General features: G+C 46.7%; 1 protein-coding gene across 3 annotated transcripts in view; it reads left to right on the top strand.

Annotated features, from left to right (window-relative positions):
- Nucleotides 1-16,972, top strand: part of PHC2 (polyhomeotic homolog 2) — a 60,018-nt gene that overhangs the window by 12,247 nt on the left and 30,799 nt on the right. For all 3 annotated transcript variants that reach the window (XM_083512943.1, XM_083512945.1, XM_083512944.1), the window contains exons 2-3: nt 4,163-4,385; nt 15,703-15,861. In XM_083512943.1, coding sequence (XP_083369069.1) covers nt 4,163-4,385; nt 15,703-15,861 — 382 coding nt within the window. The remainder of the gene's footprint in view (nt 1-4,162; nt 4,386-15,702; nt 15,862-16,972) is intronic.

Below are 16,972 nucleotides of genomic sequence, written 5' to 3'. Positions count from 1 at the left end.
TAGATTTAGAAGTAAAGGCGGCGGGGGGAGAGAATTAAGAAGTGTAATAAACTTGTGGAACTCACTGCTGCTAGAAGTAGCTGTGGCAGCTGTGAAAGGAAAGGATAGACCCAGGCATAGGCAAACTTGCCCTCCAGATGTTTTTGGGACTACAACTCCCATAATCCCTAGCTAACAGGACCAGTGGTCAGGGATGATGGGAGTTGTAGTCCCAAAAATACCTGGAGGGCCGAGTTTGCCTGTGCCTGGGATAGACTCACAGAGGAGGCATCTGTCAGTGACTCTGAGCAATGATGCGTAAGCAAGAACACCCCCCCCCCATGTTCACCTGCAGTCTGCCTCAGAGTAACAGATGCTGCAGATAAATAACAGGGTCTTATTTTTTTATTTACAATTTCACTACATTTATACCCCACATTTCCCCAAGGAGTTCTAGGATTCCTCGTAGACTCACAGAATTGTAGAGTTGGAAGGGACCCCAAGGGCCATGTAGTCCAACCCCCTGCAATACAGGGATTTCAGCTCTTATCCCTCACATCCCATTTTCTCTTCACAACAGTCCTGTGAGGTAGGGCTTCCATATGTCTGGAATTTCCTGGACATAGCCAGAATATGGCAATTGGAAACAGTGTCCAGGCATATGGCAACCCATATTTTGTCCAGTTTTGGGCAAATTTCCTTAGAAATAGCTCAAAACCTTTTTTTTTTTTTGAGATTTTGCAAAACACCTTTGCGAAAAAGAAAAAAAGAGCTCAACTTTTGTGTCCAGATTTTCACATTTTGAAATATGGCAACCCTAGTGAGGTAGGTTAAGCTGAGAGTGAATGATTGGCCCAAGGACACCCACTGAGTGTGGATTTGAAGCTTGGCCTCCCAGGTCCTAGTCCAACGCTCTCACCACTATGCAACGCTACCTCAAAGCTTTTGGAGAGCATTAGGCTGAGGAAGGCTAGAACAGATAAGTGCCCAGCTAGGTCGGCTGAAGGACGATGAGGCAGCTTCTTGTGCATCATGTCTTACGGTTTGCCAGGGTTTTCCTGCTCCACTATATCTTTCACTCCAGTTTCGGGCAAATACCTTATTAATCTCTGCTTTTTCTTCCTTATAAAAGACTTTAAAAAAACCAAAAAAACTTCCAGGTGTTAAAGGTCATAGCTAAGCCCTCTCTACAAGGGGCAGGTGAGATTATACCATTTCATTCCTTTTCCCCCTACATTTGTTTCTACAATTGCCTTTCTCATTGTCATATGCCATTGGTCTGTGCTTTGCTTTGTGTGAATCTTGAGGTCTAACTAACAGGCTTTTAGGGACGTTTTGACTCTAAGTAAAAAGTAAAGCAAAGCAAACACAAGCATTGGACAGATTAAGATGAGTTTCTGAATGATGCATTTTGCTGCTGGATTCATTTTGCTGTTTATTGAGTCTGTTTTCTGGATTTCGGTATTTTGTTATTATTTTTAATTGTCATGTGTTTTTCTTTTTTCTTTTGGTTTTATACTTTTTAAAAAAAGTTTTTTTTATTGCTTAGGGACATTTTACTTGTGCCCAGAATATTAGGTGTGCCAGGCTGCGATCCTAAACAGACTTACTATTAAACAGATATTGTATGTGTTAGGGTTGCCATATTTCAAAAAGCGAAAACTCGGACAGTTTTTTTGCCCAAAATTTGAAGTTTTTGAGCTGTTTTTAAGAAAATTCACCAAAATTTACACTTCTGACATGTGTTGCCATATGTCTGGACCCTAGTGTGTGTGCATGCAGAAAGCTTCAGTGACCCAGTCTATTTTTTAAAATTTATTATTATGAAGCGCTTCTGGATGCATACACTAATGGCTCACCTAGCACCAAGAGCCCCCCCCCCGGCAACTTTTTAAAGAAACTACCTAGCCTAATAAATAATTATTCCTGCTCTATTTCACGGCATTTTGTTTGGCCTCACAAAGGTTTTGCCCTAATATGGGTGCTAAAACCTGTATTATTTAAATATTTTCAAATTTCAAAACTCTTTACATATATTAAGAAATAAGGCAGTCCCTGTCTGCAGTCAATTACCAGAGGGGTTGGGGCAAGATGCATGATGCAAAAGAAAAACGGAATTATGGAGTAGCCTGTTGTTCGTTGGCAGATGGATTTGCCATGATGGTCTTCCTGGCAGCCCTAGGGCAGCTGGCAGTTGGAGCAGTCTATTTGCGGAAAGAAAATCGGTTACCTCATTTCAAACCATTTCCCCACCTTACCTGCTTTCCAAATTGCCATTGCACCTGTGCACTTTCTAAAGTACCGTATTTTACCACTGGAAGCGCATCAAAACCCAAAGCCTTATGAGAAACAGTTGAGGGAGTTGAAGAAGAAGAGGGGACTGAGATGTGATATGATAGGTAAAGGTAAAGGGACCCCTGACCATTAGGTCCAGTCGTGGCCGACTCTGGGGTTGCAGCGCTCATCTCGCTTTATTGGCAGAGGGAGCCGGCGTACAGCTTCCGGGTCATGTGGCCAGCATGACTAGGCCACTTCTGGCGAACCAGAGCAGTGCACGGAAACGTCGTTTACCTTCCCGCCAGAGCGGTACCTATTTGTCTACTTGCACTTTGACGTGCTTTGAACTGCTAGGTTGGCAGGAGCAGGAACCGAGCAACGGGAGCTCACCCCGTTGCGGGGATTCAAACCACCAACCTTCTGATCGGCAAGTCCTACGCTCTGTGGTTTAACCCACAGTGCCACCGATAGCCACCTTCAAATATCTGAAGGGCTGTCTCATGGAAGGAGGAGCAAGCTTGTTTTCTGCTGCTCCCAAAGGGCAGGACCCAAACCATTCAATTCAAATTACAAGAAAGTGAACACTCAGAAGAACTTTCTGAGGGTAAAAGCTGTTCAACAGTGGAATGGACTCCCTCAGAAGGTGGTGGTTGGAGGTATTAAAACAGAGGCTGGATGGCCACCTGTCAGGAATTCTTTAGCAGGGATTGCAAGGGGTTGGACTGGATGACCTTTGGGGGGGGGTCCCTTCCAACTCTGTGATTCTGTGAATTTATCATCCTTCTGGAACCTCCCTTATGGCTGTGTGCCCTAAGCTGCTCAACCAGCTTTGTAAATGGTTGGGACCAGAAGCTCCCTTCTTTAGTCCAGCAGCACGGCGAAACTCTACACCCTGAGGGCCGGATTGCCTTCTGGTCAGCCTTCCAGGGTCCACGTGCCGGGGAGGGGGGGCAGAGGCAAAAATAGGCAGAGCAGCAAGTGTGAATTTTTACCTTTGCGTAGCCGGCTAGTTCTCAGGACTCCCACATCTGTGTCCCATCCAGGCAAGCAATAGGCATTGTCCAAGTGCAAGGACATATTCCAGTCAGGCACAACAACTCAAGTAGGGTGCTAGGCTTGGCCATGGAAGGGTTTGGGGAGAGCTCTGAGGAGGAAGCTAGGAGCTCTGGAGGGCCGGCCCCTGACTGCTGTGCCCTGGAGCACAAATCTTCCGTCAACACCATCGCTGAGGTAGTAGGTAGCTCAGCGAATATGTTAGCCTAATGTGTGGCTGCTGGGCAAAAGGCAAATTCCATGCTAGGGATTATCAGGAAAGGAATTGAAAACTAAAGTGCCAACATCACAACGCCATTACACAAATCTACAGTGAGACCGTATTTGGAATAATACTGTGTACGGTTCTGGCGCCTCACCTCAGAATTATTGTAGAGTTGGAAAAGGTTCAGAAAAGGGCCACGGAAATTTTCAAGTGGATGGAGAGTGACTCCCCTATGAGGAAAGGTTGTGGCATTTGGGGTTTTTTAGTTTGGAGAAAGCTTTAAAAATGATACATGGCATGGAGCAAACAGACAGGCAAACATTTATTTCCCTCACTCATAACACTAAAATTCAGACATCCAACGAAGGTGAACGTTGGAAGATTTGGGACTGATAAAGGACTTCGTCACGCTGCGCATAAACTGTGGAACTCACTGCCACAGGGACAGTCACCAACCTGGATGGCTTTAAAAGAGGATTGGGCAAATGCATGGAGGGAGAGGGCTGTTGATGGCTATTCGCCATAATGCCCTTGACAGTCAAAGGCAGCCATGCTTCTGAATCCCAGTTGCTCCTCTGACGTTCTTATGAGGTGAGCTTTGCTCTCAGGGTGGATCCTCTGGTAACCTGCTTTTTCATCTCCTCACAGCTGTAGCTGGCTGGCCACCCGCACCCACGCACCCCGCCATCTTGGCCTCCGCCCGTCCTCTGCCGCCTCTCGGGTGCCCTGGATGGTTACCATGGAGAACGAACAGCTGCCAGCCCCCCCTCCGACCAGCAGCGCCACGGCAGCCACGGCCACCAGCAATGGACGCCAGGCAGGGCCACAAATCTCTGTGTACGGAGGGATCCCCGATCGCCAGACCGTTCAGGTAAGTGGAAGAGGGCGGAAAGGCCCTCCTGTTCGGAGGAGCTAAGGCAGACGGGGAGAAGACGCCCCAGGCTTGAACCAGGATAATCCAACCCCTGCTTGCCTTTGTGTCTGATCCAGCTGAGGAGTTGTGCATATTGTATTGTTGTTTTATTACATTTACAGTATATCCCACCTTTTCTCCCCCGTCTCCATTTTGCCCTTGGCATACAAGGCGCTCCCTTTCTTCATTTAATCCTCACAACAACCCTGTGAGGTAGGTTAGGCTGAGAGGTCAGCAATTGGCCCCCAAGGTTGCACCTAGGGAGATTCACGGCCTATGAGTGGGGATTTGAACCCTGCTCTTCCTGGTCCAACTCACTAGCCACAACATTGACTCTCACTTATATTAGATTAATACGCTGCCTTCCCCCCCCCCCCCATGTATCTCAAGGCAAAGTACTTGGTTTCCCTGCCCTGCCCCTTGTTAATTTCTGTTCATCTTGACAACAGCTCTATGAGGTAGGTTAGGCTGAGAGATAGTAACTTACCCAAGGTCCCCCAGTGAACCTTGGAGATGAGAAGGGATCTGAACCCCGGTCTCTCCTGGGTCCTAGCCCAGCGCTCTAACCACTGCACCATGCTGCCTCTTGCAGAAGTGGGAGCGTGTGCAAGCATAGGCAGCCTGGGCCATTTGGGGCTGTTTGAATGCAAGAACATCCCTGATGGGTCAGGCCAATGGAGTCCTTCCAGCGTGGCAACCTGTCTCCCATTTGGGAGGCCTATGCAATGCCTAGTTACTTTCACACACACACACACACACACACACACACACACAGTATCAAGGAAAATCTGGACTATTGACTCCTGTTGTCATCCTCCTTATTATTCTATTTATTATGATTGATTTTTAAATCGTTTTCTAAACCACTGTCTCAAGGTGATTTACCTATAAGATATTTAAGAACAGTTAGAAACACAAAAACAACATACCCGTATATACTTGAGTATAAGCCGACCCGAATATAAGCCGAGGCACTTAATTTTACTACAAAAAACTGGGAAAACTTATTGACTCGAATATAAGCTGGCTCACCACACCACAAACCTGGTGGTAGCAGCAGTGGCAGAGGAAGAACAAGCAGCCCGAAAGGGCTGCTTTTGGGTTGCTCGTTCCACTTCCTCTGCCCCCGACAGCGGCAAAGGCAGAGGAGGAAGAAGGAGCAGCCTGAAAGGACCTCACTCGAGTATAAGCAGAGGGGGGCTTTTTCAGCATAAAAAATGTGCTGAAAAAGTCGGCTTATAATCGAGTATATACGGTAGTCCATTTAAAACAAGACTGGTGGTAAAGAGCCCTTTTTTACAGCGGTGAAAGCCAGTCAGAACAAAAACGGCTTCCTCTGTTTCCAGAAAGTGCAGCTAGTGGGCACCTAGGGATGCTATTCCACAGGGCAGGGGCAGCCACACTAAAAGCCCTGCTCTGAGTTACTGCAGAGATCTTTAGAACTTGCAGGAGAAACTCTCCCGCAGACTGCAGTGAGCTACTGGGTGTATAAGGGATAATAAGACGAGTTTGAACTCATCGAGCCTTTCTACAAATAAACCACCAAGAACTGCAGAATTGGCTGCGCTGTAATGCATGGAATCTGAACTGAATATTTTATTTAAAAAATATTGTGCATATTGGTGTGTTCTCTCTGGTCCTCTCGCATCAATTTTATTTGGTATCGGTGAGGCAGCATCGCCCCCTAGTGGGTCTTGGAGAGCAGTTGCATGTAACTTCTTGAGTGTGTGTGTGTTTGTCTCTGACTTGAGAGAACAGCTGATGCTCCATGCAAAATTAATGACCGAAGGGGACTTGTGCCTTGATGACTGTCACATGTTGGACATTTGGGAGATAACCCATCCTAAGAGCAGCCTGCTGTGGTTTTCTCCTCCATGAGCTGCTGATCTTAGCATGCCTCCTGGTTGGGAGATGGCCACCTTGGAGCAGGGACTTGTTCAGGAGTGTAATGAGCAGCCTCCTCTGAGGGCAAGTCGTTCTGCCATGTCTCTGGCTGAACCATCTAAAAACCAGCCAATGGGCCAAACCGTTCTGCCCTGGAAGGAGGGTCACCTGCCGCCTCTCTCTCTCTCTCTCTCTCTCTCTCTCTCTCTCTCTCTCTCTCTCTCTCTGTTGTTTGCTTTGTTCTCCCAGTTTTAATTTAGTTGTTTGGAAGTTTTGGTTGGTTGGCAACAGCTGTGGATTTTATTTTTTATTTGCCAACTGGAAGGACGCGGGTGGTGCTGTGGTCTAAACCACAGAGCCCAGGGCTTGCCAATCAAGAAGGTTGGTGGTTCGAATCCCCGTGACGGGGTGAGTTCCCGTTGCTCGGTCCCTGCTCCTGCCCACCTAGCAGTTCGAAAGCATGTCAAAGTGCAAGTACAGTGGTACCTCAGGTTACATACGCTTCAGGTTACATACGCTTCAGGTTACAGACTCCGCTAACCCAGAAATAGTACCTCGGGTTAAGAACTTTGCTTCAGGATGAGAACAGAAATCGTGTGGCGGCGGTGCAACAGCAGTGGGAGGTCCCATTAGTTAAAGTGGTACCTCAGGTTAAGAACAGTTTCAGGTTAAGATCAGACCTCCGGAACGAATTAAGTATTAACCCAAGGTACCAGTTGATAAATAGGTACCACTTTGGTGGGAAGGTAAATGGTGTTTTCATGCTCTGCTCTGGTTCGCCAGAAGCGGCTTAGTCATGCTGGCCACATGACCCGGAAGCTGTATGCCGGCTCCCTTGGCCAATAAAGCGAGATGAGCGCCGCAACCCCAGAGTCAGTCACGACTGGACCTAATGGTCAGGGGTCCCTTTACCTTTACCTAAAGTGCTTCCCAGCCCAAATCTACCAAGGCAGTTTGCAGTAAGATGAAATAGTAGAATCATAGACTTGAAAGGTACTGCCAAGGGTCATCCAGACCAACCCCCTGCAATGCAGGAGTCGCAGCTAAAGAATCCCTGACAGATGGCCACCCAAACTCTGCTTAAAAACCTCCAGTGAAATAGAGTTGGCCACCTTCCAAGGCTTTTAAGTCCTCCACCCCTTTTTAAAATAACAATAGTGGGGGTTTTTTCTTCATTTTCCGATACACAACGAGAGCCTGCTTTTTCCTTAGCTTTGAAGTTTTGGATTAAAAATCCGTTTGAGATGGTTCGTTTACAAATGAAACAACTTGGTCTTCCTGTGTGCAGCTGGGAGCAAGCAATGCCTGTCTCTCAGCCAGGATGCTGGGGAAAAGGCTTTGGATCTATGTTTAATAATGAGATTGGCCTGTAGGTGTCCATTTATTCAACGTCTTTGTTTGGGTTGGGTGGAACCATAATGATAGGGGGTCCCTCCAAGAACCCAGGGTGGGTCCATCTTGCCTAATACCGTTAAACAAAATACTAGGAAAAGGGTAGGAACTCAGCATATAGATAGATAGATAGATGGATAGATCTATCTATCTATCTATCTATCTATCTATCTATCTATCTATCTATCTATCTATCTATGAGAGAGACAGCTATATAGAAGGGTGTGTGGGTGTGGGTGTGTAAACAAACAAACAAACCTTCTATATAGCTGTCCCAGCCAGGAGCCTTCCTGGGTTTCAAACTATTTATTTCTCTGGTGGTTGTTTTTTTTGTAAAGGATCTGATTAAATACTGTATACAATTTCATCCTTCTCCAGTTTGTGCAGTCCCAGTTTGTTTAGATACACACCTGTGTTGTTAAAGGAAAACAAATTGCAGTCTCTCTTTAAAATGCCCCCCTTTTTTTGCTCCTGAGCAGAGATCTTCTTTGTTTCCATGCTGTGTGGGTTTGATTCCCCCCCCCCCCCGTTTTGCTTTCATCTAAAAATGGGAATTTCCTTTGGGCAAGGCTGCTTCTGGAGGTGGGTTGGAAGAGAGCTGCGCTTCGGATTCTCCTGCATCCTTGCGAGGTGCTGAATGGAAACTTTATCCTGGGCCGCCTCTCCAGCTCCCCGCCCCCCTTGCTCGTGGGGGTCGGAGGCCAAAGGCCAAGGGTCACCTTTGTCTTCACCCAGGGAGGCGGGGATTTCCTGGAGACAGCCTCTGGAAAGCGGGGGAAATCTGGGGCCAGAGGAATTGGGGGCGTGGATGGCAGCAAGGGGGCTGGGCAGGAGAACTCCCTTCGTCCTTTTGAGTATCATGTCCCCCAAAGCTGTGTGTTAGGATCTCCTTGTGCAAAGAGGCTCTTAGCTTTTGCTGCTGGGTCTGCCTGCCTCTTCACCCTCCTGGGCCACCCATCGTCCGAGGCCTCTCATCCCGGAGTCCTTGAAGAGGCCCAGCTGTCTTGGGTCTTCCCCGCGGGGCGTAAGTACCCTCATTTTCTGCAAGAGCTTTCGACAGCTTCTCTGCCCAGAAGACTGCCTGATTCTGGGGGGTGGAAAGGGTGGAATGGGGTCCCCTCGCTTGGCTTGGAAGCTGCCAGAGTCCAGCATCTCCCACCAGTTTGGGGGTGGTGAGCATTGGAAGCACAAATGTGGTTCCCTGCCTGCTCCAAGAGAGTTTGTTTATTTATTTTATTGCATTTATAGGCCATTTATTTTTTCTCAAGGAGCTCAAGGTGGCATATGTAGTGGTTTTTGCTGAAAGAGGCGGTGACTGGCCCCTGAGTGAGCTTCATGGCCAAGTGGAGATTTGAACCTTGGTCTCTCAGGTCCAAATTCTCAATTAAACCCCACAACAACGTTGTGAGGGAAGAGCGAGTGATTGGCCAAAGGTCATCCAGTGAGCTTCATGGCCAAGTGGGGATTTGAACCCTGGTCTCTCCCAGGTCCTAGGAACAAAAGGGTTGGGGTTTTTTTTTTGGGGGGGGGGTGTTTTCATGCCAGGCCACACCATCCTATGGAACTCTTTGCCACAAGATGGTGGAGATGCTGGGAAAAGGTTCTCCCCTCAGCCCTTTCCTTGCTTTTGTTGCCTTCCCAGGCTTGCAACTGCTGCAGGGAGGTAGCTCTGTGCCCTAAAAGTGAGGGGGGGGGAATTGGCCTTCCTATTTTAAGTGAGGGGGGGAATTGGCCTTCCTATTTTAAGCTCCACGGTATCTTGCAAATGGGGAAGGGATGGAGCCCAGTGATGGAGGCCCGGCTTTGCATGCAGAAGGTCCCAGGTTCCATCCCCAACAGCATCTCCAGGTAGAGGTGGGAAAGGTTCCCTACCTGAAATCCTGGACAGCCTCTGCCAGTCAGTGTAGACAGTCCTGAGCTAGATGGACCCAACAGTTTGGCTCAGGGGAAGGCAGTGTTGTAAACAAAATCTGCCCCTTTTCCCTTATGGGGTTTCCAAGAGCCCATATAGAGTCCTTGCGTAGGTTCCCTATTGGTAGGAGAAAATAATAGAGGCCAACCAGAGAATATGGAGAAGCAAAGCAGCTAGTAAGCCTGGTCTTTATTGATCTGTTGCAACAGGGTGCTCCCCTCACACGCAGGAAAGGAGGAGGAACCCAGAACAATGGCGCGCAAGGCCTTATAAAGACATTTTAAATTCCCTGCCCTGGAGCTCAAGACCACCCCTCCATACATCATACGTAATCACAGAAGGGGTGTAACCCAAGACCACCCCCCACATACCTACATCACAGAAAAGGTGGTCTAAAACAGAAATCTGAGTGACTTGTTTATCTCGTCTGACAGGTTACCTGTTTAATGGTCACTTGATTGGATTGCCTGCTTACTTGATTGGATACCCTGGGGAGCCTGGCCAGTCTTTTGTAATGATAAATACTTAGTAATGATAAATACTTAGTTCCTGAGTCAGGTCACAGGCTCACCCTATTCAAACACAGACATATCCTTAAGACAGGATTTGTGAAGGAAAAGACAATGGGGAGGCTTTTCCATTTTCCTTTGACCTTGCAGAAAAAACAGTTTTTGGGACAGTTTGGGAATCAAGAATGGTTCCAGGTCGGTCTTCCTGTGCTGATCTATGTACGTGCTTGGTTGGTACACTTATGAACATTTAACGTATATCTAAGCCCTCAAAATTCCTATCACAGCAGTTTCCTATGTACTCTGCCCACCAAATCATTGTTGTATCTTGCCAGGAGAGATGGTGTTTGTGGGAATTGTAGCATTGTAGAGTTGGAAGGGAACCAAAGGGGCAACCCTCATGTGATTCTTTCCTTGATGGGGGGTTATAAGGGTGGGAAAAGGTCATGGTCCCCCAAGCCATTTATGTTGATGCTTCCAGGGGAGGAAGGTTTATTACTGTTATTGTTGCAGAGCTAAAGATCCAGGTTGTTTGTGTAGCTGTGTCTACGGCTTTCTTGCCTGCTTGCTTGTGCCTGTGTTTTGTGGGGGTCACTTGTGAAGTATATCACACCCCCGGGGTAGGGTGGGGGTGGGAGGAGGCTGGGAAAGTCTGTCCTCAGCTTTGGCTGTGTTTCTGGGTTGAAATATGCCCCATTCGCACCTTTGGCTCTCTAGTGAAGTTGCCGCTTGGTGAGGGTCTTTGTTTTTCTTCTGGTTTAATTTTTGAGACAAGTTTCTAGTCCACTTTATGTCTGCAAAGGCTGGTTTGTAGGCGGCAGCTGCAGATATGGAGGTGAAATTGCAAAAAGTCGGAAAGAGGTTTGCGATGGGATGAAGTAGCCTGTTTCATTTGCTCAATTCTGCTCCTTCCCTTATCCCATACTGATGCCCCAAATCAGCCATGTCAGGCAGCCTCTGTAAATAGATGGAGAAGCATCCTGTTATCACAGTGGCCAACCAGATGCCCCAATTGGGAAGCCCACAAACAGGACCTGAGTACAACAGTGCCCACCCCCGCCTGTGATTCACAGCAACTGGGATTCAAAAGCATTGCTGCCTCTGACCGTGGAGGCAGAGCAGAGCCATTGTAGCTATAGCCAAGGACAACCTTCTCCATGAATTTATCCCATCCTCTCTTAAAGCCATCCAAGTTGGTGGCCGTCACTGCCGCCAGTGGGAGGGAGTTTCCTAGTTTAACTATGTGCTGCATAGAGAAGTCCTGTCTTTTTACCTGTCCTGAAACTTCCAACATTCAGCTTCATTGGATGTCCACGAATTCTGGTGTGATGGGAGAGGAGAGGGAGAAAACCTTTTCCCTCTCCACTTCCTCAGTTCCCTGCATCCTTTTACACACCTCTAGCATGTCCCTTCTTCCTTGGCTTTAAAGGCAAAACCTTCAAATATTGTCACCCTTTAGGGCATTGCACCCTGTGATAAGAATTTTAAGGTCTTAGATATATATTAAATGTTCATAAATGTACCAACCAAGCACATACATAGATCAGCACGGGAATATCAACCTGAAACCATTTTTGATTCCCCAACTGACCAAATGTTTTCTCTGCGAGGAGGGAGGGGGGTCAGGGAGCCTTCCCATTGTCTCAGGAATTGAGTAATCAGCATTTTAATGGGTGACAGACTTTCAGGAAAGACAATCAGGAAAGGCAATCAGATAACATGGCAAAGAGGAAAAACAGCATTCAAATTTCTGTTTTAGACCACCTTTTCTGTGATGTAGGTATGTGGGGGGTGGTCTTGGGTTACACCCCTTCTGTGATGTATGTATGATGTTTCTGGGGGTGGTCTTGGACTCCAGGGTGGGCAATTTAAAATGTCTATGTAAGGACGGGCACACCTTGGTTCTGGGTTCCTCCTCTTTACCTGCGTGTGAGGGGAGCACCCTGTTGCAACAGCTTTAATAAAGATCAGGCTTACTAGCTGCTTTGCATCTCAATATTCTCTGGTTGGCCTCTGTTATTTTCTCCTACCAATAGGGAACGTACATAAGGACTCTGTATGGGCCCTTGGATACCCCATAAGGGGAAAAGGGCAGATTTATGTTTACAACAACTCCAGAACTGTCTGCCATGCCCCTGGAGCTCCTTGGGGTGCTTGTTTTGTTGTTGTTGTTGTTGTTGTTTAGTCGTTTAGTCGTGTCCGACTCTTCGTGACCCAATGGACCAGAGCACGCCAGGCACTCCTGTCTTCCACTGCCTCCCGCAGTTTGGTCAGACTCATGTTTGTAGCTTCGAGAACACTGTCCAACCATCTCGTCCTCTGTCGTCCCCTTCTCCTTCTGCCCTCCATCTTTCCCAGCATCAGGGTCTTTTCCAGGGAGTCTTCTCTTCTCATGAGGTGGCCAAAGTATTGGAGCCTCAGCTTCAGGATCTGTCCTTCCAGTGAGCACTCAGGGCTGATTTCCTTAAGAATGGATAGGTTTGATCTTCTTGCAGTCCATGGGACTCTCAAGAGTCTCCTCCAGCACCATAATTCAAAAGCATCCATTCTTCGGCGATCAGCCTTCTTTATGGACCAGCTCTCACTTCCATACATCACTACTGGGAAAACCATAGCTTTTACTATACGGACCTTTGTTGGTAAGGTGATGTCTCTACTTTTTAAAATGTTGTCTATATTTGCCATCGCCTTTCTTCCAAGGAGCAGGCGTCTTTTAATTTTGTGTCTGCTGTCACCATGTGCTTGTTTTGGGTGCACATAAGTCTTTCTTTTTAAAAAAGGAAGCTTCTGAGGAACTGTTTTTTTATTCTATTGCTTTAGCGCTAGAGTTTCCCCCCCCCCCCAGCATGGAAGGGGCTATGGGGAGTGCCCAAAAGATTTGCTTAAGACTCCCTGGGGTATCCATGAATGCTGGCAGAGGGCAGAAGTGATGGATGGAGGATTTCGGTCCTTGCAGGCAGCTTGGAAATTCTCAGCAAGGTCAAAGTTCTCAAGACCCTTGCTGATGCCGGTTAACCTTTGACCTCTCCCCCCCAAAAAAACTGCTCCTTTCGGTAGAAGCTTGGCAGTACTATGAGGTATTTAAACTCCCATCCAAACCTTTATTCTGTCATTCTCAAGATGATAGATAGATAGATAGATAGATAGATAGATAGATAGATGAAAATATATTGGATCTGCATTATTATGACAAAATATAAACTGTCAAGAAGTATAAAAGGAAATAATAAAAATAATTAATAACGTGAGTCTTGCTTATACAGGTTCAAACCATTCCTTATATAGATATCTATATACGCAGTATATTGGCTTCATATTTTCATAGCTGTAACAAACTTTTCTTTAGGTTGGTGGTACTCTTAATTTTATTAACAGGAGGGAATATCCCACCCTTTCTATTTTATAGAGCAAGTGTGAGGAATCCAGTCTCTTTGCAAATTTTGTAGTTTCAAGTGTCTCGGTTTATTTATCAGCTCAGTAAATAGGTGTCCCTCCAGTGTGAATATCCATGTTTTTATATTCTGCGTTGTGTGTCAGTGAGAAGGTTGCTGTTTTCTGTTGCACTCAAATCGTCGTTGATTACCCTTTAAATGTGAATTTCAAACATGCTTAGGGTTTTGTTGTTGCTGTATTGCAGCTTTAATGTTTTGATGATTTGCATTTCTGGGTGAGATCCTACTGTGCTGTCTTGCATGTGGAGCAAACTTCCTGCTTGTGCAAACAGGGTGTCTCCTACTCCTTCTGCCCCCCAACCCCCTGGAGGGTTTTGGAACCCATCAGATTTATGGGCTCAATGCTGGAGCTCACCTTAAATGTTCTAATGCCCTCCTGAATCAGTGATCTTGGTGGTTTTTTAGTATGTGTGTGTGTAGTTTTTCATTAATGTAACATCAACATTGCAAAAAAAAAAACCCCCACCAAACCCCAAATGTTTCGAAACGTAATACAGGAGCAATACAGAGGTTGCGTTTTCCAAATAAAGGTAGAGCAGATAATGGAGATAGATAAAAGCAGAAAAACACACCAGGAAAGCCAAATTTCGCAATTTGGTTGTATTTGGCACGTAAGAAATGGAATTCCACAAAACAGTGCAGAGATTTCTGAGGTTTTCCTCACTCTTAGAAGCACATAACTTGACAGTTCTTTTCTCTGCAGTAGTCTGAGTCCACATATTCTTGGGCAGCAATGTGAGGTCTAAGTTTTCTTTCTGGGGCAAATTTGTTTTCATACTTTTTGTTTTGTAATTTTATACTGACTTAATGTGTGTGTGAGTGTGTGCACGCATAATAATTCTTAAGCATCCTCCGCAGAAATCCTTTCTGAGCATAAAAGTGCCTCCAGCTTTTAGCTCGCAGGGCCAGGGGGTGGGATTTGTGCCCCCCAACCCAATGTGTGACAGTGCATCTCTCCTCTCCTTCCACCATGTGGCAAATTGCTTTGAATGTAGATTACATGCTGCTTTCACGCCTGGTGTGGTAATGCTTTCCCCGGGGCTTGAATTTCCCAGACTCTATTCACCCCCCTTATTTTTCCTGTGGGGGTGGGAAACCGTTTTGCCCACAGCTGCGTTTGCACTTAACTCCCCCATCCCACATGGTGTGCACATAGCCTTTTGGGGAGGGTCCCTTAGCTCAGTGGAGTTGCACACTTTCCCCACCCTGGAGTCATTTTTGGTTCTAAAAGGATCTTGGGTTGCTGGGCTGGGAAAGGTTTCTGCCTGTCTCTCTGCCTTGGGACCTTGGAGAGAGCAGCTGTCCGTCAGGGTGGCCACAATGCTCAGACAGACCAATGGTGTGACTCAATATGCCATGGTTATTATGATATTTAGAACCCGCCTTTTGCCAGCTGCAGGAACCCCCTCCCAAACACATTTAAAAGGCTGTAGATCAGCATGCAGAACCAGCGAGATTAACAGCAAAAGATTATAGAGACTAAAATGGGGGAAAATTCATCGAGGACGGGAGACCTTTTATTGAATATTCAAAGAGTTACTACAGCGAGATGAAAACATGAGCAGGACTCGAAATACGAGTGACGGCATTCATTATTAAGATACACAGGTTAAAATGGATGTATGGAATAGCGTATGTGAAATATACAGCATTCAAGGGTGATATGAAAACCATGGAAGGGGAGGACGGGAAGTCAATGGATAAAGTAAATTTAGGTCTATGTTAAAAATTTGCAAAGCTTTTTTTTTGGTGAAAAATAAGATTATAAATAAATATAAGGCCAAAATCAGCCAAAAATCCTTCTTCCTAGGGAACTCTGGGAATTGTAGCTGTGCAAGTGGGTTTCCTAACAATGCTCAGCACCCTTAACAAACTCCAGCTCCCAGAATCCTCTGGGGGAAGAAGCAGTGATTTTTGAAGTGTCTTCATAGTTCTTTAATCTTAAGGTGTGAATGTGACCTGTTTCCCCTCCACACACACCCAGAGGGGGGCAGGCGGTGGTTAACCCTTTCCCTTCCCAGCTGCAGCCCTGATAAAGAATTTCATTCTGCCCTGCTCCCCAGCTGCCTCTTGTTTGGGTCTTTGCCTCTCAGCTTGTTCACTGCCTGCTGTCCTTCTCCCGGCAGGTGATCCAGCAGGCCTTGCACCGCCAGCCCAACACAGCCGCACAATACCTGCAGCAGATGTATGCCGCCCAGCAGCAGCACCTCATGCTCCAGACGGCAGCCCTGCAGCAGCAGCACCTCAGCAGCACCCAGCTCCAGAGCTTGGCTGCCGTCCAGCAGGTAGGCCTTTGGGGCTAGTGGGAGAGGGCTGGAGGGAGTCCTGCTCCAAGTGGAATCCTCTGGGCAAGGAAGGTGGTGGGGTTTTTTTGTTTGTTTGTTTTTTAAAGGGAGGTCTATGCCAGGATGTTGTTTATTGATTCTAGCTCGGCTTTTAATGCCATCCTTCCAGACATCCTCATTAAAAAGCTGACTGACATGAACCTTTCTCCTACCATCTGTGACTGGATTAAAGACTTTCTGATAGATCGGACACAAGCAGTGAGGATTGGACATGTGACATCTAATTCCTTAAAAATCAGCACTGGCACACCACAGGGATGTGTGCTAAGTCCCTAGCTGTATTCATTGTATACATACGATTGTGTATCATCTGACCCGTCTACTGCAGTTATTAAGTTTGCAGATGACACCACCATAACGGGTTTAATAACAGGTGGAGATGAATCAGCGTATAGAGGGGAGGTCCAAAAAAATCTACATGGTGCCTAGGGAACAACTTGCACCTAAATATCAGCAAGACAAAGGAGATGGTGTTGGACTTTCGGAGGAAGAGAGGAGAACTAGCCCTGCTGTACATCGGGGAGGGCTATGTGGAGAGAATCTCTTCCTTTAAATTCCTAGGAGTTTATCTCAGTGAAGGCCTTACTTGGAAAATCAATACAACCTAGGTGGTTAAGAAAGCTCAACAGAGACTCCATCTCCTCAGAGTATTGCGGAAGAACGATGTCAATCAACATTTGATGATCTCCTTCTACTAGTCCATAATAGAAAGCGACCTTTCATAATGCATCACGGGGTGGTACGCTGGTTTGACATCAACTGATAGGCAGTGCCTACAGAGGGTGGTGAATACAGCACAAGATATTATGGGCTGTCCCGTGAATCCACTGGATGACATTGCGGAAGAATGTTGGCTCAGGAGAGTGAGGAAAATTCTCAGGGATGATTCACACCCTGGCCGGCACTTTCTTAATCTCCTGCCCTCGGGCAGAAGATATAGAAGCATGATTAGTCACACCAACAGGGTAAAGATAACAACAGAGCAGCTGACTTTTGGGTTTGGTGGGTGTGCGTCAGTAAACTAGGGGAATTAAGACTAAGAGAGCTGAGT

Source organism: Podarcis liolepis (assembly GCF_965112155.1).
Source record: "Podarcis liolepis genome assembly, chromosome: 7".
Taxonomy (NCBI): domain Eukaryota; kingdom Metazoa; phylum Chordata; class Lepidosauria; order Squamata; family Lacertidae; genus Podarcis; species Podarcis liolepis.
The sequence above is the reverse complement of the archived record's forward strand: the minus strand, read 5'-3'. Positions and strand labels throughout refer to the sequence as shown.